At 37.1% G+C, this 22018-nt stretch overlaps 1 protein-coding gene across 1 annotated transcript in view; it reads right to left on the bottom strand.

Annotated features, from left to right (window-relative positions):
• The window catches only part of LOC149302761 (protein kinase C-binding protein NELL2), a 150340-nt gene that overhangs the window by 65738 nt on the left and 62584 nt on the right, over positions 1-22018 (bottom strand). The window contains exon 3 of the mRNA XM_089481970.1: positions 13379-13529. Within this exon, the coding sequence (XP_089338096.1) occupies positions 13379-13529 (151 nt within the window). The remainder of the gene's footprint in view (positions 1-13378; positions 13530-22018) is intronic.

Genomic DNA, 22018 nt, shown 5'->3' with positions numbered 1-22018 from the left:
TGGATAAGAACAGGCCATTATACAGTGAGATATATTGTGTACTACTTACAGGAAGCCAATAGTTCAAATATAATATGTGATTTCATACAGCAGAGCCTTGAAACGTTCATAAATGCCTGTATTTTATATTTTGACAGAAAAGAAAGTATTTGGAAGGTCTGGTACGTTGTTGGTAAGGAAACGAGCCGAAGAAGCTTACAGACTGCTTTATCATCACAAATGAGATACTAATTTTAACAAAGGTTTTTTTTTTCCTTACAATTTATTGACACTTCATGCACTTGACCATTGCACACCAATGGGAAAATAAAGTGCATCTGCCATTAAATTAAAATATTGAGGTTACAGCTTCCTCGTAAAAAAAGATGTGTGCTTTATCATTGCAATGTGAATTGAGTCATCTCTAGCCCAATACAGCTACACACCTGGTGTATCACCATGGCAACAAATGCATGTCATGAGTCATTTTCAATCTAAACCAGGGACAGCCAATGTGAGCCTGCTCAGCTTCTGTAGGACTAACACTCTTATGGCCCTCAACTAATCTTGGGATCATGGACTGTGTTGGTCCATAACAGTGTTGGAGCTAAGATGTTAGCTGAGATATGTCTGTATTCATATCTAATTAAAAACATCAATATATTTTCACAGGAGAGAAGAAAGAAATACTGAGGTTATGTATAACCTTGTTGGATCTTCATAGCATTGCAAACCTTTCAGGACCATGCAAGCACTGCTTACTCCGCCACCTGACATGTGGTGGTGTCATGTTATGATGCCAGAAAAAAAACCCAGAAACAAGGGGGTGCACGGTCAGCGCCCTTGCTGCCCTGTGCACCGCGTCACACAATTTTGCTTTGCTGGCTTACTTTTAGGGGTGCACAAGCGTCACCTTGTGCACTGATAGCAGCAGCTCTTGTCCCGCTACACACACAAACACATACTGTGCGCAGCTCTTAAAGGGATACCCCCACTCTATACCTTGTTCTGGTAATTAGGCCGTTCCCTATATAAAGCGACCTGCCCTTTCCTCTCTGCTCAGTTGTAGCATCTTGTTCCAGAGAGTGTGTTATTGCTGTTCTGACTGACCTTCCATATCGTGACCCTTGCTTGACCTACTGTTTGTGAACCTTGCTGCCAGCCCTGACCTTTGCTAAGCTTGGATCCTCCCTTGGTACTGTGCATCTAGCCTCCACCACCTAGTAACCCTGACGCAACCAGTACAATGTTCTTGCTTATTGACTCATGTATTGGTTGTTATAGTAATCAGATCACATATTAACTGTACAATCACTAAAATTAGCTTAATTTATGCTTAAGTTCAAACTGCAAAATTTGAAGCACAACACTATTTTCTTTAAAGGTTCTCCTATTAATTGTTGGATTTGATAATCAAATGTACCTCTGTGTTCCGTTGAAGCTTTGAGACCGCTTTGGTAAGCCAGTGAAAATGTGCGAAAAGCATTGTTTTAAAAATGACCCAGAAAATCCAGCACTGACAACACAGGCATGAAAAAGAAAGCCCTAATTGGAACCTGTATATTCCGTCTTTAAGATACATACTTCTTTCATCTGTTTCAGGCAGAGAAATTCAAGTTTAAAGAATATTCCTACAAAATGCATGTTTTTCTTAACGTGATAACCACCATTTAGAAGGCGCGCATTTAGACAGGTCTTGTTCTCAATTTTATAACAGATTTTTTTTCCTGCAGTCCAATCAAAAAACCATTGTGACTTTTAAACTCACTTTTAGACTCTTAAACCTCTCATGTTTTTATCTTGAAGATATATCATGTTCATTGCAAACTTCCACCCCCTCAACATACTGCATGCAAGCTTCCAAGCTATTCTCCCACTGTGAGGGAGATGAAAAACATTCTGATATTAATGCTACAAGCTAATGCAATTAACAAAACATGTCGGCTTTTTTTTAAGCTATATTCTGATCTGAAAGACTTGCCATACTTTGAATGAGAAATAAAACAGAATAGCTTGAAGCATTTCAAATAAAACATTTCATCACTTTTAATGCTATTTCATGAATTGTAGTCATATTAGCTAAATACTTCTATATGGCATTTATATGGTCCTTTCCTATGGTGCTGCAGGTATATTACTTACCACTGCTAAGCCGATGCTGAATAATTCCAATTGCCAATAACAATAAATATACGACGCACACCAAACTTATATTTTACATATTTTTTCAAGGCAGTAGTGCCTTTCCCAATGCGCCTTCTCAAGAGAGGAAAGTATGTGTGTGTGTCATGCACATTCCATTTAGATAAAACATAAATTGTACTCTCTAGCGTGCTAAGTAAACAAACTTTAGCAAATCCTGACACCTCAATCACTTCAAAACATCACAGGTATTTTTAAAAAGCTTTTGTTCTTTTCTTTAATGTCAACACCTTTCAGTGAATGTGCAACTGGTCAATTACATCTTCTCAGGAAGAAAATATCAGTCAGACCAAATTTTACTTGATTCAATATTTTGGGAAGAGTTTAAGCATTCAGCTATATTAGCATTGATATTTTTAAGTCTGTGTTTAGTTAGGAAAGTGTTAAAATATGACAGAAGGAGTGAGTACCTGGTTATACATTGCTGGCAGGAGAGGGCTGTCACCTATTGGCAAGGGATGGCAGTGCTTACATCTGATTGGCCCTCTTGCCCACCCAGTAGCTAATATATGCACTAGCACATACACACTTACCACAAACTTACAATAACACATGCACACTCACTCTAGCTCACTCACTTTAAGTCCAGTCCTCCCCCTGACATTACATTTCATGTGTTATCAGTAATATAGAGGTACACTGCTTTATGTGAGTATGCTTGTCAAAACATTGGCTTGTATGACATATGAAGAAGCAGAGTTATCAAAACAGCTATGCGGTTTAGCAAAAAGGAGACATACACATGTCGTTTTTATACCTGGGAATTTTTCAGGTTTGATTTCAAGTCTTCGGGAAGAGCACTAATTTCCTGTGTCTCTAAATTAATTTATTCTTCTTTCTATGGGCAAACAAAGCAGTGTGTGGTCATGCACACCATGTTCTACCTACTCTACGTCCATTTCCCTCTCACTAAAGCCTTTTTGAGGCTATTCCCACCTCTATGCGTTACTAACCCTGCCCATACACAAAGCCGGTCCCCAAAAGAGGGAGAGCTCCAGGTAAGTTCCCAGGTGAGCTCATAACTACTTAAAGGGCAATTCAATTACGTAAGCATGCCCATTGATTACTGTGGTGATCACTTTTTGAACTTTGCACCACAAACACTTATGCACAATACATAAGCCCCACAAATAACACTACGATCCATTTAAGGCAAAATCCATAGCATGGTTCCTTGTCTTGTACGATATAATACCCACAGCCGCCGCTGTTTAAATTATTTGTTGTACATACAAAGCATAAGATCTGAAGCACAACACTATCTGTTTCAGACGTTCAAGTTATTTGTTACCTAAAAGAAGAGTATCCTAATGCACATGTACAGGTATCATAAGTATGCAAGATCAAAAACTAAAGGAGGTGTATAAAATGATTATGTTCTTTGTTCCCAAACATTTTGGTTTATGGAACATTGGCTGATGAGGGAAAGAAAAAAAAAGGCTAATACAATCAAGTGTGTATTATGTTAAGTCTCGAGACAAAGAGCATGAAATACAAACAGGTAAGGATAGTAAAAGAGTTGTGATAAGAAAGAAAAGTGAACCCACATAGTAAGATTTTAAAACAAATGGAATAGTGTTCAAGGACACATCAGGATAACACACAGAAATGTCTCCCGAGTTCATATATATATATATATATATATATATATCTGTGTGTGTGGACGGTGACAGATTGTAGCTGTAAAAGCAGAACAGTGATTTAAAAAACAACACTGGTTGAAATGTTTGAAAGGACTCTTGACAAGAGCTAATGCAATACAAAGATTAAAGAAAGGGGATTACAGTACTATAAAAACTGATGAAGGACAAGATTCCATTATGAAGAAAGATGATATATTTCATCTGTCTAGGGACTTTTCACTAACAGACGATTTGTGCTTGGCACTCACAAGATGCAATGACTGTCAAGCAAGATCACAGGAGTAAATTCCTTATACAGTGACTATTATTAAAGTGGAAGCGACACTTAAAACAGGACAAAAAAAATGCATTTGATGTAAACTCATCTCTTAATACCAAATGTCACAATTAACAACTCACATGTATGTAATGTAAAAGCACTAGTTTAGAAAATTAATAAATTGCAAACCAATCTAGGTCAAGATTAAATTGTTTGCTCGTGTGCTTTGTGTCTCAGGTACCATTATAGAGCTTACTGTAAGAAGTAGAGGATCGAATCACAACTGGGTTTTCAGGCTACCCCCTGCCATGTGTAAGAGTGCTAATACAGTATGTAACAAAAATGTGCTTATACTGACCTTACCTTTGCTTTGTTAGAGGTTGGGAAACATAATTGCAGTCTGACCAGTTAGAGAAGAAACGTTCTTAGTGCTTTGCTTGCATATTAAAGCTTTATATATAATAAATTGACTATGTTTTTTTAATGGTTTCTATTTTTTGTCGAGAGGTAAGACCCTACAAAACTGTTCTGAAGGCTCTGAGAGTATCACTGCTCTTACCAAGCTACAGCAACAACATGCTCATCATCTCCTACAATAAAAATGGCTTAATTCCATGACTAACAAATCAACATGAACTTGGGCGAAGTCCCAGGTACTGCAGGAAATGACTCCAGATGATGATGTGAAATAATTTACCATCAATCTTTGAGCATGCCACAAAAATAAAAGGTTGGACAGCTCGTAGTGCCAAAACCCTTTAACCAAGTCAGCCTCTAAAACCTTCGCCAGACTCATCACTCATTTCCTCGTATGTAATGACTCTTCAGTTTGTACTCAAGGGCTTTTGAAGTCTGTTCTCTGTCTTGGTAGCATGGCATATCATTCTATCCTTATCTTATTGTGTTGATTTTTGGATAGTATATAGAAATCTCAGTATGAAAATTCCATTCTGTGTTCAGATTTAAATCAAGCTGGAGCCCATTGTGCCCTCCAAGTGTTCCCTCCTAGGGACCTAAATTCCAAGACCTACAGTATATACATGATCTGAGCAGCACCTATGCACAATATCCTAGCAAAGCTCTTAAGTTTAGCTTCATAAAATTGCAATATAAATTAAAAAAATATATATAACAAAAATAGCTATAATTGTTCTAATGACTTGATATTTTATATTGACACCGGACTATAACTATACAATGAATTCACTGAAACACATTAGCATAGTTAATGTCTTGAACAAAAATGGACTCTAGTGAGCAGTGAATCTACAAGGATTAACATCATTAGCACTTTTGGGTTTCCACAAACCTGGGTTAATTTGGGGATATATAAGAAACTCAACAAAACACACATAAGGGGGGAACAAATGAATAATGATGTCAAGGATATGAAACTACAACTCTCCTACAAACCTGGCGGGTGAGCTTAATTACGTTTTGGCCAATTCATATAACCAAAACCTCTCATTTATATTAAGTTTATATATTTGTTGCCAACTTTATTAGGGTGAGAAGCGCAGACAGTATTTTGTTTTTTGTGTTTTGTGTTTTGTTTTTTGTATACATTGTACAGCCAACACACTGTATTTGCAGCATGCTCACACTGTTTGGTAGGCCTCATATTATACATTTGTATCATTTGAGCCTGAGACTATCTTAGCGCACCGACATTTTTTCTTTTCCCTTAATTTGGGGATATATAAGAAACTCAACAAAACACACATAAGGGGGGAACAAATGAATACTGATGTCAAGGATATGAAACTACAACTCTCCTACAAACCCTTTTCCTAACTCTCTCTATAGCAAATAGAGCAAATAGAGGGATATTCAGATGGATACTGCAAGATGGGTCAATTTTATAATATATTTAGGAAATGTGAAATACACATTTATTTTTACTAGAAAACTATTAAGTAAGTCTTACTCATATTAAAAATAAGGTTTGTACAACTGATACTTTAAGAGCTTAAAGGGACACTCCAGCCATCATATGCAAGTTAACGCTGATAACACTATTAAATTAACTATATCTTTGCTTACAAATCTACAGCAGAAGTCATCACAATACCCTCTATTACGGTAATTTGCATTCTCAATGCCCTCCCAACCCACATACATGCATTTAAGGAGATGTATCTGGTGGAACATTACCACCAGTAGCTCTATGCACAGAAAGTGCTCCCATTAAATTCAATGGAAGTGGTTTCCAGGCAGTCAAACAGCAACATGCAAAAATTGGAGGGGATGGTTGTGACGGAACCCTCCATCACTGGGGCCCCTGCAGAGGCCTGAGAGCCAACCTCCTCCCTACCGACTATGGGCCCTGGCTTTGTAAAGACTTCTGTGTCTACCCCCAGAAGTATATCATCTCATCATTTCCTAAGGGGATTATCTCCGGCAGACAGCCAGGATATGCAACCAGGGATTGACCGCCATTGTTTCAGTTTAATGTCAGACTCTTCTCCCCCACCCCATGGTGCACTAATATGTTGTATAAGTCAGCCCCCCCCAATGGTGCACTAATATGTTGAATAAGTCATTAACCCCCCCCCCCCCAGTTCCACCACTACAGACATTTACCCCGGCCAAACCATCCAATTCCCTGGAACTGATTTTTGTCTAGTAATAGATAGTGGAGTTGGGGACCCCATTGTATTGTTAATCCCTTTACTGACCCTGTTGTCTCTGGGAGGCAGATTAAGGGGGCAGTTTGTATCCCAATATCTTGTTTTATCTTAATGTGTGCTGGTTATATCCAGCCATGTGTATGAAAAATAAAGCAGTCTTCATTTTGGTTATACCCTACACTGAGTCTCGGCTAGGCGACCGGAGAAACAGTGTGTCCCAGGCTAAGGGAGCACAAGTCAGGGAGGTAGTTGGTCGGACTATCCAGATCAGTGAGATTATGGGGTTACTTTACAGGAAATAATGTGCGTTTAAGTACTGGCAAAGTACTTTAACCCCTTGATGACAATTGCCGGTCCGGGCACGTCACGGAAAAACATGTCGTTTACGACAATTGACGTGCCAGGACCGGCACGCCTTTAACGACACCAAACACTTACCTCGGGATGGACTGTGAAAAAAAACAATAAAGATGAAAAAGTTCGCTAGATGGTCGCCAGACCCTCTAGAGAACTCTGGCTCCACTTGCAGGTTGAATACAGGTACTGCATTCAACCATGCAAGTCAATGGAGCCCAGCTTTCTAATCACAGTGTGATTAGTAAAAATAAATTAAAAAATAAAATAAAATTAATAATAATTAGAAAAAAATAGTAAAAAAACTGTAAAATGTAAAAATAATTTCCCACTGATGTCACTACCAGGGGAACCTTCAAGCTGAAAAAAATGTTACATTTTTTTTTTTAAAAAGGCAAAAAAAAATAAAATATATATATAAAAAATATATTTTTGTGAGCAAGTCCTAAAATTAGCATATTATCTTAAAACAATTCTCACATGGAAAGAGTTAAAATACTGGCATATTAAATGCCCATGGGGTGTCTACTTTAAAAAAATGTATGATTTGATGGGGTAAATTGAATTGGCCGGGTTGAATTGGGGTGTCCCAATTAACACGGGGGAAGGATGGCCACACATCTAATTTCCAATTAGAAAAATGCACACGTACCAAATGTGGCCTTTTAGTTCCCCCACAAAATGACAAACCCATGCATGTACTCAAGAGATGTTGCTGAACACATATTGGGGTGTCATGTGACAGAGTACCACAAAGTTTGACAAAGACTGGTGGTAGATATGGTGCATGGAAAGAGTTAAAATACTAGTATTTGAAATACCCTGGGGTGTCTAGTTTTCAAAAATATATGGCTTTATTGGGCACACTGAAATGGCCCGGCTCAAAGATGTACCAAATAGGGCATGGGCAGTGGATCCCCAAATGCCAAAGTTCAACATTGAAAAATGCGCATGCCCCAAATGTGGCCCTTTTGCCCCCAAACAGCCAGGCAAAATCATTCATGTGAGATATCGCTGTACTCAGGAGATGTTGCTAAACACATATTGGGGTGTTTTATGATAGTGACGTATACCAGAACCTGTTTATTCATACCTGAAGTAAAATGTGTGTGAAAAAACAAATGCAAAAACCATAAAGTTTGCTAAAGGCTGATGGTAGAATTAGTGCTTGGAAAGGGTTAAAATACTAGCATTTGGAATACCCTGGGCTGTCTAGTTTTCAAAAATATATGACTTGATGGGGTAAATTGCATTGGCCGGCTTCAAAAATACCCGAAATGGTACATGGGGGGAAGAATTACCAGATTTGGAAAAAATGGCTTTGAAATAGCAAAACGCTACCTGTACATATTGCCCCATAATGTGTAGAAAAAAGCAAAAAAACATAAAAACATTGCGTATTTCTAAACTCAGGACAAATAGTAGTATCTATTTAGCAGGTTTTTTCATTACCTTTTATAGAAGAGTAAAAGATTTTTCAACTAAAAGTTAGAAACAGTCATTTTTTTCTAAATCTTTCACCATATTTTATACTTTTTTTAATAGTAAATAATATGATACAATCAAAACAATGTCATCTAAAGAAAGCCCTTCTTGTCCTGAAAAAAACAATATCTAATGTGTGTGGGTTCAGTAAACGGGAAAGAAGAAAATTACAGCTAAACACGAGTAGCGCAGAAATGTTAAAACGGCCATTGTCACGAAGGGTACAAAAAGTAAAATCAGCCTTTGTCACGAAGGGGTTAAAGGTGCTGTTCCACATAGGTGTTTTTCCCTAACGTTCTGAGATTTTTATTTTATTATGTACTACACTGTAAAATGTTTCCTTAACCATTATTCTCCTTTTTAATAGAGGATTAAAAGGCTCTAATATAGCTTACTAATAGATTTATAGTCCTACATTTAGTATGAATAATACATTAAAACAATTACCATTTTTGAAAGACTTGTTTTTTCTAATATTTAACTGTGAAAATGGTCCCCAAACCACTCCAGTTGGCCAAAAAAATTAACAAAACATTTTACTTGAAGTGTCTTGAATTTGAAAAAAAAACACATGTATACCTTTATTATTAGTTTTGGAAGTTATGGGCATGAATTGGAGCATCTGCACACCCTTTTCCAAACTTTATATTTTCAAATTTTATTGTGTTAGTCCTATGTCTTATTTGGGGCTGTTTACCAACCAACCAGCTGACTCCCCCTCACAAAAGTATATATTTTTGGAAATAAGACAACCCAGGGTATATCACTAGGAGCATTTGGACACTTATTATGCAACAAGTTGGTCACCAACCCCTGGCAAAATGAGCTGTAACATTAATTCTCATTGCTTTTTTCACCAAAACCTTCCATAATGCTTTACTTCAACAAGTAATGTCAAGACGTTTCCTAAGATGTTATCATTTGTTCTAAATAATTTCCTATTATTTTCAATTTCATGTATTTTACCATAATAATATCCAATTAATACTTAGAGAAAATTATGGTTATCTCACTAAATTTGAACTTTAGTAAAAGATTTTTTTCCCTCCCACCAGGTACATTTTTCTATTTTAAGAACTGCAGGTAGTTTGTGCCAAAGTATTCCGATAGATGTTTGGAATTTTTTTTTTAGAGGATATTATTGAGGCATTTCGAGGCCTGAATGCCAACAGAGAAGGAATCAGAGCATCCACTTGTAGTGATAAACACTACGTGGTGAAAGATATTTAACTGAAAACTGTTTATCTTGGCACATACATCTCTGTTAAATTACAGCCTTTCTTAAAAGGAAAACACATAAAGTGATTTGTGTCCTATATTTCTTTATTGTATACTTTGTGTAATTATTTTATAAAGATGTCTAAGATTTCATATTTTATAAGAATATTTATTCATCTGCCTGTATATGTCAATGTTTACTAAAATATACTCAAGTACATTTTTATAATTATTGACAGGGTCACACTTTGCCCAGAATTAAACATTTCTCTGGAGGGCTAAACCAAATACAAAGAAATTGAAAACAAAATAATTTAAATTGTCTAGTTCACTTCTTGGTGCAATAACCCACCATACATATTTTATCCTTAAAGGTAACCCAGTAAGAAGGTCCTGCAATGGTTTTCTAAACCCAACCCTACATTGTTGAACATTAGCAAAGACAAGACATTTGTGTTCATGGTTATACTGCTTCTTAGAATTGCCTTTGATCTGAATTTTATTTTCTCGTACGATAGGGAACAAACCAATAAATACAGACTAAGCTAAGTTAAATATTGAAGAGCTAATTGGATCATGTAGTTGCAAGGTCCTGTATATTGGAAATTCTATAGGAAAAATCTAACTGCAAAAAACAATCTTACTTCCTTGGATCCAGCGCTACCATCAACAGTGTGTGCATTATCACACAAAAGTAACACAGTATAGTGTACCAAAGTAAAATGTGCAACAGTAATTAAATTCATTCTTCTGGAGACAGAGGCATCCAAGCATGGTGTTTGCCATATTATTGCAAAAGCAAGTTATTTGGTTTTCTTATTATTTTGATTACTGAACAAAAAAATTGTAGAACTTGTTTATTTTTCATCTAAAAATAAACATTTCTTTGTAACACTTGGTAGTAATAACAGTTTCATATTGACAAATAACATACACACGGTATATTAAAAGCAAACAACCACAGAAATATTTAATGGTAGCAGGTAGAACATAATTTAATCATTCACTGAGCTGGACATTTTATTGGTTTTTACTACAACATAGAGGTGTTTTTATAGCATACTGAATCTTTAGCGTGAAATGCTCTGCCTGTGTGCAGAAATGTTCCGATTTTTCCTTCAAGTCTTTATTTGCCGAGATTATTTATGCCAGGGAGCAAAGTATAATATATCTTATGAAACCTGCACAAGGCATCCGAATAAGATTTGCATTCAATCTAACGGCACTATAAATTATCATTATTATTGTTAGCTCTATTTAACAAACTGCTCTGTAAGTGGATTGCCAACAAAAAATATTAGGTCTATTATAAATGTATATATGTAGATTATAGAAATTTCTGATTTTATAGGATCCTGCAAATTCCAAGTATCAGTAAAAGACAAGGTTTTATAAAAAGTACTTGGTGGGCAAAAGGAGGTTCGATCAACTTTGTCTAACTCAGCTATACGCAAGCAAGTCTATTCAGCTGCACTTTAGGTGAGGCTGGGGAATCAGTGCAACACAATGGGGTCTTCTGCTGCTGTAACCCATCTGCTTCAAGTTTCGACATGTTGTGCGTTCAGAGATGGTATTCTGCATACCTTGGTTGTAACGAGTGGTTATTTGAGTTACTGTTGCCTTTCTGTCATCTCAAACCAGTCTGCCCATTCTCCTCTGACCTCAACAAGGCATTTTCGTCCACACAACTGCCGCTCACAGGATATTTTCTCTTTTTTGGACCAAACCCTAGAGATGTTGTGTGTGTGAAAATCCCAGTACATCAGCAGCTTCTGAAATACTCAGACCAGCCCATCTGGCACCAACAACTATGCAACGGTCAAACACACTTAAATCCCATTTCTTCCCCATTCTGATGCTCGGTTTGAACTTCAGCAAGTTGTCTTGACCACTTCTACATGCCTAAATGCATTGAGTTGCTGCCATGCGATTGGCTGATTAGCAATTTGTATTAACAAGCAATAAAGTGGCCAGTGAGTGTATATGGCAGTATATAGTGATTCAGCTGAGGCTAATTTCTTATAAATTGTAATATTGTAAACTGCTAAAATATTCATGCAAAATGTTTTCATAAATGCCGAACAATATGGCTAGGGACAGATGATTTGTAACCATTAGACTGGAATGTTATAGTCTCCTGAAAATGGGCACGGAGAGATTGAAAGAGAGAAAGTGAAGGAGGCAATCATATTTACTAAGAAAAATGGACCCCACAGCCCACTACAACATATTGAAGACATGTGACCATAATGCTGGATGGAAAGCCAGGTGATCATCTTGCAGATTATAACACTTTAATATGTTTCCTTAGAATAATATTGTCACAAAGGGGATGCATCTCAAAAGTTCACATGCTACGATCTTAAGTATCTGATGGATGAATGTTCAGTAAAGAGGAAGCATCTGCTCCAAGAATAGCTTGGGTGGCCCTAAATGATGCCATGGGCATCCGCCGTCTTTAACGGGGGGGCAAAAGGGGCAGCTGCCCCAGGCCTGGTCATAGCACCCATTGCAGCGACAGGGCCTGCCACTCTAGGGGGTCAGGGCAACCCCTGTGACTATTTCAACACAGGCTTGCAGCTTACCTCTGTGTTGCTTGCACACTGTGTGAGCAATCCCTCTTGTATCGCCCAGGGAAGCAGGAACACAGCAGGGTCACGCTATGTCTTGTAACCATGTAACCATGCTGCATTCTAGCTTCCCCTCGGTTGTAAAAGAGAAGTTGCTTGTCAAGGTGAGGTAAAGGGGTGAGGGAGTGAGTATTAATGAGTATGTGTTAATGAGTGAATGAATATGTATTTATTTATGTATGTATAAATGTGTTATAGCATGGATGTGTAAGTGGGTGGCAGATATGGTTTGGGGCTCAAAGATGACACAGGCAGGCTGTTTGGGGGAAAATGGCACAGGCTGTTTGGGGAAAGATGGCACAGGCAGGCTGTTTGGGGAAAGATGGCACAGGTAGGGTGTTTGGGACAAAAGATGGCACAGACAGGCTGTTTGAGGGCAAAAAAAATCTGGATGCCCATGTATACTGAATATTAAAACACTGAACTAGGAACTGATTGGACTATATGTTTTTCTTCGGTAGCTCAGCACTTATTGCCAAGACATTTGCCAGGGATAGCCCTTTATAATGCATTGCAACTTTAGGGAGTTGAAACCACATATCTTGCTAACTCTCCTGCCAACTCTTAACTTAGATGTAAAAAATCCAGTGTCATTTTAGAGTTGTCATTTCTTTTAACACACACACTTATGTTCTACATTATTTTTATATAGCTCCCAAAGGCTAAATCTAGCATTAGTATTAATACATAATATAATAAGACTGTGTGAATATTACCAATGGTCTAAATTAGGGATATTATCCACAATGGATGGTTTATACATGTCAATATAAATTATATTTTTATTACAACATGCATTTTCTTTTAAATGTGAACCAAATGTGGATTTCTTGCTAAGGGATTATGAAAGGCATACTGTGAAAATTAATGTAGATAGGTATATTTGACTTAGATAAAATATCTGGAAAATTGGAGCACAATTATTCCAAGGGAGTCCATTTTTCTGACACATTTGTTAAGAAAGTATTATGTTCTTACCGGTGATCTGAGTGATGAATAGAAAGAATAACGCCCGAATTTAATACAGCTTGCTTCAGAGTTACCAGAATAGTAAATTCATGTTTATCTCTCAGTTTCTGAAAGACATTTTCTGCTGTTGCTGCAGATGCTTTTAAACTTCTTGGTACACCTGAAAGGTAAGGAAAATTAATTGAAACAGTTTTCATAAAAAAATAAACAAACTTTTTCGGTGGTTTGTTTTTTTCCCCCTACAATCAGTGTATTTGCTATTTAAGGTAAAAGTTCAGCTTATGGAAGCATAGATCTTTGTCTTAATGTGTCTAGTATTAACTAACTAATTTACTATCTTTAAGCATAAGCACCATTACAAGTATGTTTACGGTAACGACATGCAAAATGTAGAATCTAGGGAACAAAGTGACAGATCAGATGTGTTTGTGTAATTTGTTTCAATAATTGTTACACAAGCTAAGTAGGATCTGTACATATTTTTATATCGGATAAAATTCACCCTCTGTATACCTTTACAGAAGCCATGAACACAGAAAATATCCACATCCTGTTCTTAGGATTCACAGAATTATTTCTGCTCATTAATTTTCTCTTCACCAAATTTAGATCAATCAACACTGATCTGTGTAAGTGTATAATATTTGAAACAAATGATAATCCAGTTGTTTGTTTCATGATAGTATCCCTTTTCATTTCCAATCATTCACTATACGTGACCAGGGTCCAGTATCTGGAGAATTATAATCTTAATGATTTTAAAGAAGCAATCTGTTGCTCAATATAGGAAAGGTTATAACAATAAAAAGGCCAAACAATGAAAAAAGTTATTCAAAAGTGGAAAACATTCAAGAAAGTTGCCAATCTTCCCAAGAGTGCATGTCCCAGCAAATTCACCCCAAGGTCAGTTCATGCAATGCTTAGAAAAATTGCAAAAAACCCAAGAGTTACATCTCAGACTTTGCAGGCCTCACTTAACATGTTACATGTTAAAGTTCAAGACAGTACAATTAGAAAAATATTGAATGAGTCTAGTTTGTTTAGAAGGGTTGCCAAGAGAAAGCCTCTCTTCTCTAAAAAAAAAGTTGCATCTGAACAAACCACAAGACTGAAACAATGTAATTTGGACAGACAAGAAGAAAGTGGAGATGGTTGGCCATAATGTACAGCATCACCTTTGGTGAAAACCAAACACAGCATATCAGTACAAACACCTCATAGCAAATGTGAAGCATGGTGATGGAGGGGTGATTATTTGGCCTTGTTTTGCAGCCACAGAACCTGGGACCCTTGCAGTCATTGAGTTGACCATGAACTCGTCTGTATACCAAAGTATTCTAGAGTCAAATGTGAGCTAAAGCTTGGCTGAAATTGGGTCATGCATCAGGACAATGATCCAAAGCACACCATGAAATCTACAACAGAATGGCTGAAAAAGTGTTGCAATGGCCCAGGCAATGCCCAGACCTGAACCAAATTGAAATTCTGTGGCAGGACCTTAAGAGAGCTGTGCATAAACAAATTCCCACAAAACTCAATAAACTGAAGCAACATTGTAAAGAAGAGTGGGCCAAAATTCCTCCACCATGATGAGAGAGACCGATAGTCATACAGAAATCAATTATTTCAAGTTATTGCTACTAAATGTTGTTCTACAAGGTGTACTTAGTATTTCACACATGGCTTCTCCATTTTGCCTTTATTCTTGTTTCAAAAATCATGACACACTGTAATATGTCATGTGTTGTTGTTCATCTGAGGTTGTATACATAATTAGACCTGCTAAGGAAGAGATGATTGCTATTATGTTCTGATATGTAAAACCATAGAATTCAAAGAGGGTTACTTTCTTTTTTACACACACACACACACACACACACACACAAATCCCCCTTCAAAAGTGAAGCCCAAATGCAGTGTTGATGACACGATCAAAAAATGTAGAGAGGTGATATGGGCAATATGGTTATTTTGTTTTCTACTTCCATAGTATTATGTTAGTATAATAGTAATAGTATAATATAATAGTAGTATAGTATAATAGTAAGGACTTTGTTTTTAATTTAAGTGTACCCAAATTGTATTTTTTTTCAAATTTGTATTTCATTAAGCACCATAAAGGTGCAAGGTGGTATAAAAAGTAACTTTTTTGAAAACTACTCATATGCCTATAGATTTGCATCTGTCCTTGGCATTACTGGGCAAATATAAGACTGTGTGCCTCCCTTCTAGCGAGTTATAGTTTCTTTCCGCATGTGACAATCTGGTAGTGTAGCCTGAATAGTGCTTACAGATTCCAAAACGGTTCAATAACATGTCTCAAAAACAGACAAACCAGCTTCTTCACAAATGTGATTTGACCACTTTTCATGCAGCCATCTTCTCATCAAAATTTTCTATTTTGCAAAAAAATATCGCTTTGATATTTTTATGTTTTATTTTAGGTGGTTAATCATTGGTGGTTATTCATTTAATGCGTATTATGCATCGATAAATATATATACATCTATAGCTACATAGGTTTATGCAGCTATCCAGTGCTGAAGTACAATCATACAAATGGTGACCCAGTTCTTTTCAGGGACTAGTTTGTAGGAATAATAGTTAAAAAAAAAACAAAAAAAAAACCAGGATGATTATGGGACCACGACATACAGATTGCTGCTTAGGCCCCCAACTTCATCAAGCAACATGTCCCACAGTCCCACTTTTGCCACCAAACAGCTTGTGAGTACCTTATTTGCCTCAAACAGCTAGTTCCCCCTAAGCAGCTTATCTGTGCCCCCAAACAGCCTGCCTGTGCCATCTTTGCTCTAGCTTATCAGTGCCCCAAAACAGCTTATCTTTGCAATCTTTTCCCCCAGGTTGTTTGTGCCATAATTGCCCCTTGCCCCCCCTCCAACATACACTATGGTACATATATATAAACACGCTTACACCAAATTTACACATGCTAATGCACACACTTACTCATACTCACTAACACACACCTACACACTCATTCTAACACACACTCCCTCTCACACAACTCATGCTAACACACACTCCATCTCACACCACTTACACATCCATGCTCACACACACAATTATACATAGGTATACATACTCACATACACTTAAACATAGACATCCAAGCCTTACACATGCTTACATACATACAAATATAATGTGTGAACAGCCTTAGTTTCACTGTGGGGTCACGTGATGTAAGGTAATGTGACTCTGCTGCGTTACTGTCTCTCCATGTCTGTTCAAAATTGTTTAGAAAGGGCCTTTCCATGCCCATCAGTATGCAGCACAGTATGTTAATTAACAATAATTAAATGAAAAAGCAAAACAGTAATGTACAATTTGACAGCATATAACAATTCAGCCTATTAAGACTTTTCCAGCTATCGCTAGTTTCAGACTATGACCTCTTACTCTAACATTTCTTCTCCTTTGAAATCTTGCCTTTTGTAGTTTGCTGAAACTCTTTATGTATTTAAATGTTTGCACATCTCATTTCAATTCTCCGTTCAAACTATATGTGTTAAAATCCTTAAACGTTCCCTGATTATTTTTATCCTGCAAACCATTTACCATTTTAATAGCCCTTCTCTGAAATCTTTCTAGAGTATCTATACTATAGAGGTGGGGTCTCAGGTACTGTATACAATGCTTTAAGTGAGGTCTGAACACAGTAATGTAGCATAACCACCTCATACTACCAACCCAACACTTGCTTATGCTAATTACTTTGATAATTTACTTCTGCAAATTAGAATGTTCCCAAGACTAGTTCTAATTTATAGGCATGTTACAACAGTTTAAAAAACCATCTCCTTTATGGAACAACATGAAAATGAAAATTTCAAAGAAATAAGTGTTCTTCTTGCAATTGAGCCAGAGAGTCATATGTACATCAGACTATGTACTGCACTTTCACACAAGCTGCACTTAACTTTTACTGATCAGGATCTGGTACAATTAACAAAATAGGGTCTTAATTAGAAGAATGACTATATTAGTAGAATATGCAGCTAATGAGTGCAACGTCTAGTTCAATTACTAAAAAAATGGAAAATGAGTTAATCAATGCTATTTCTAATTATGCAATTAATTGGATTCAAGTGTGTCTGTTCATGCTAGATCAGAATGCTAAGTGAACACCAATCAATGTCAGTAACATGCTGTATGTACTTCTAAGTACCCTTTAAAGTACAAACTGGATCATAAGCACCAAATTATATATATCATTTTTATATTGCAATAAAAAAATATTAGATTTGCAATTAAGATCCAATGAAATTTGTGTCTATTTTTAAATGAAAATGTATAACATTAGTGAATTGTTTAAAAAATAAGATTTAGTTTAATATTAAAAACCAAACCATAGCATGGTCCTGGAAATATAAGTTGGGTTTCCCAATAGCTTGTTCCATCGCTGCTAACTGAATACCAACAAAACACAGCAACACTACAGATAATAAATACATTTAAAACCATGATCATTTTAAACACACTGAACCAGGGGGTGTACATATTGCAAGTACTAATTTTATCTTTCTACACTCCATCCCCTTTAGATTGTAAGCTTGTGAGCAGGGCCTTTTTACCTAACGTATCAGTTTGTCAATCCTAGTTTTGTCATACCCTTACAAAGCACTGTGTAATGTGTTGGTATCATAAATATAAAATATAATAATAATAATAACAGCAGCAACAACTAACTCCATAATGCTGGCACTCGATAGGTCTCAGTGTCTCCAGCCCATTATACATATATCAATAAAAACTATATAGAGCAGCTACTTGTTTAGCATAATAGTTTTTTTATTGGTGGTCTTTCAGGTACTCTAGATACCGCCTGCGTTTAGGAGCCAGACGATTAAGGAAGGAGCCTTTTTTTTTTTACACTAGACACACACATATTTACATTCTTACACACAGTAACAATTATACGCAGAGACAAACACACTAACATATTTCCACACACACTAACATACTTAAACACGCATATTAACACACACTGACATTCTAACATATTTACACACACTTTACCACCCAGTAACATACTTACTTACACACATACACAGTAACAAATTTACCAACACTTACACACACACTTTTTTTACCTTTACCTTTTTGGCTAAGGATAGCCCTTCTGCTCCCTTGCTGTCCTCACATGCTCCTTGCGTCTGAGCACCAGGAAATGATGTCATCACCCTGCACTCAGACTCAGTCAGTGAGCTGGGACTGGGGGTAGTATGGGCCAGCACTATGCCAGGGCGTGCTGGGGGTTCTGGGTAAGGGGACCTTTTGCAATTTGAGAGGGCCACCCCCTGAATCAGGGAGGGCCTCTGTTACTCAAAAGTATGTGTACTGTCATTCTAACCAGTCAGCAGCATGTACTTTTATGCAGGCGACCCAGTCCTCCCCTGAAAAACCCTAGGTGCCAGGAAACGATTTCTTCTCAACGTAGTGACATGGAGGGATTGTCAATCTCTGCCTATCCTTTGGCGAAAAAAAGAGCGCGAATACTGAAGGCACAGACCCTGGAACGCTCTGACCTTTAAGCTAGACCTAGCCTTATTATCATATACTTATTATCAGTATGTGACATAATCCAAATACCAATAATGTGAATGTATAGCCACATATACAGAAAAGTAAACAGTATATTATATAAAAACAAATTAATCAATATATCAAGGTGTCTGTGTCAGTGAATTTGATGTTATAAAGAAAGACATCCTTGAATAACACTAGAGCAACAACCTCCATGAACACATCCTGATTAAAGCAGGAACATATAGCATCTTCTCTTCTAAAAGCCTAGTTATTTTGATTTCATTGTGTTGTCATTAACGTCATTAAGTAGATATTTGTGAATGCATAGCGTATTCTTGAATTATCAACTGAGAATTATAAGCACATCCCAGCCCTACTTTTAATTGATGGACCCAAAAAGAGACTTAAGGCAGGTCTCATTTTATATCCTGTAACTTCAACATTTTGTACTTCAAATTGTGTCACTGTTGACATCTAATATAACATGGTGCCAAATAATACATATCAGGAAATACTAAAGAAACACACGCCTTGCAAGAAAAGTTATTTCTCTTGATCAGAGCTTCTCTTATCATTTTACTCGTATCCATTTTACTACAATTCATTTCTTGGAGGGATGTCAAGTTTCTCGATCGATTAAGTGCTGTATGTGGCAGGACATTCTGTCCTTCACATTTCTATCCATGCCATATGCTATGCAGAGATTGCTGCAAATAAACTTTTCTTTTCCCATGAAATGTTCTTGGTGAGCCTTCATCCAGATGAATTCGTTTGCAGACGCCAATCATACATTCTAAACAAATATTAAATTACATTTAGCAGATTAATCTATACTTCTCATAAATAAATTAAATATTGAAGCCAGACTGGACTAGAGTGGGCCCTGAAAGAGTGCTGAGCAGGACTAGGCTAAGGCAGGAATTGTGGAATTTAGGGGAGGGGTTTTGGTAGGGGGATATTTAAGGTGGGTGGTCACAGGGGTAAGGAGCCATTTAGTTTAACCTTACCTGGTGTTGTTTGTCCCACCCTCCCTCCCCTTTTGTGCTTGAGTTTTTGGGGTGGTGTTGCTGCATTAGTCACAATCGTGGGCTTTAGCCTGACAGGTATCCAAGGGGTTAATGTGATGGCATGATCATTAGTGGTCATAACTGGTAGGATGGAATCATCATTTAAAATTTGTATTTTGTGTTTACTTGGATTATCTTTGTCTAATATTAAAGTTAGTTTGATGACCTAGAATTTTAAAGTCTGGCAAATACCCGAAAATAGAAGGTATCAGGAAATGTGCATTTTTTTGGGGGGGGGTGTATAAAACAGGGGCGATAACCCGTGGGGCAAAAGGGGCATTTTCTCTTCCCCCCGTGGCAAATGTCTCCACCTGCTGCTGTGACATTTATCGATCTACAAGCACTGCATAGCAGGAGCACAATGCTGGAGTGATAACAGTGATGGCAAGGGGAGCTTCACACTTCCTGTCATGTGACAGGATCAACAAGAAGCTCTTTACTCTGTAGGAGCATGAATCTGTGTGTACAGACATTAGGTATGAATGGATTTGTTTGTGTCTCTTAAATGGCTGCCTTTTGCCTTTGTGTATCATAGCAGAAGCATGAGGGAAGAAGAAGTGCCTCTGATTCTACGACTATTCTCAGGATTTGCGAGGCCTAGGGCAAATATAATTTGCAGGCCCCTCGGCACTCATAGTTGTGAGATCTGAGAAAGGAGCGCACTAGGATATGACATCTCAGAGCTTTATTCCAAGAGCTGGAGAAACCACAAGCATAAGGGATAATGGACAGGTATTGTGGGGGCCAAGCGAAGAAGACCCACTTGCCTCTGCCTAAGGGCAGCCCCAGTGACAAACATTTATTTTTAAGCGGTCTTGTCTGATGGTTACTTGGTTATACCTTGGCACAATGTTAATGCAGGTTTGTGGGAACAAAAACTTGCGTTGCATGATGGGACGCCTAGCTTTATCTGTGGTCCCTTCTGGTCCCCTTAAATATCATTCACAGGGTCTCAACTGACTGAGGTTTTTCATTTTTTTCTTTCCCAGAACACTGTTCTGGTATTTAAGTTACAGATGCTGTTCCACCTCCCCAGGTGAATTTAACATTTTTAAACTAAATTCAGTATTAGAATCATCATTCCTAATACTGTTAGATGTCCAGATCTTTCTCAGAAATAATCACAGAAAATGTTGCCTCATTCATGTTTTTTCAGAAAATGCTTTCTAGTGACATAAAAGCAGGCACAAGTAGGTTGTTGTCATAAAAACTGAATAAGCCTTAAAAGTTTGTGATGTTTTTATGTGATTATATCTTTAGAAAAAAAAAATGTCAGAGTCGCAAAGGTTTATTTGCATTGCATAGTGTACAATTAATGTTCTAACTACTATAGTGCCTTTGAAGAGGCAATGCAATAAATTCTAGATCATTGATCTGCTGGGTTTCATAGAAAGAGAATCCATACATGCCTATTACCATTATTTTCAGATACATATACAAATGATTTGTAGGAAGGCACCCAATTAGAACTTACCCTGGCAACCGCCATAAAACTATCCAATTTTGTCACGTCAGATATAATTAAAGTTGCCTGTAGGGCATATGATTAACGCCAAGAGTCTGGACCTTTTTTCTAGTTATATTTAGGTGTCAGCAATCTATATTTTTAAGCAATACTTGAGTTACCGATTTAAGTCACCTGATTCACGAATACAGATATGCCATATAATATATATTTAATAAAAGTATTAAAATACTTTTCCACAAATGTCCCAACCACCCTTAGTACATTTATGTACAGTTGTACAGACATATAGGTTGCGTAGGAAGCCCATGTTGGTGACACACATAAGATGGGGTCAAATGCCAAAAATCTACAACAGAAACATAATCAAGGGACAAAATACATAATTCTAGGACAACCTTTTTTCACCTGTTTTTATGATCTAGAACTTCCTCAACATCTAATCATCATTCTGGCTGAGGGTCATTGGAACTTTGGCACTTAAAGCTTTCTCAAGTGCTTAATAGCAATCTTACATATAGGCACCAGGCCTTTAAATGGCTTTTGTATATTGACTTCATGTGT

This window comes from Sceloporus occidentalis, unplaced genomic scaffold (assembly GCF_023333645.1).
Source record: "Sceloporus occidentalis isolate IW3139 unplaced genomic scaffold, rSceOcc1.0.p SCAF_17, whole genome shotgun sequence".
Taxonomy (NCBI): Eukaryota; Metazoa; Chordata; class Lepidosauria; order Squamata; family Phrynosomatidae; genus Sceloporus; species Sceloporus occidentalis.
This window is presented reverse-complemented; position numbering and strand designations above follow the sequence as displayed.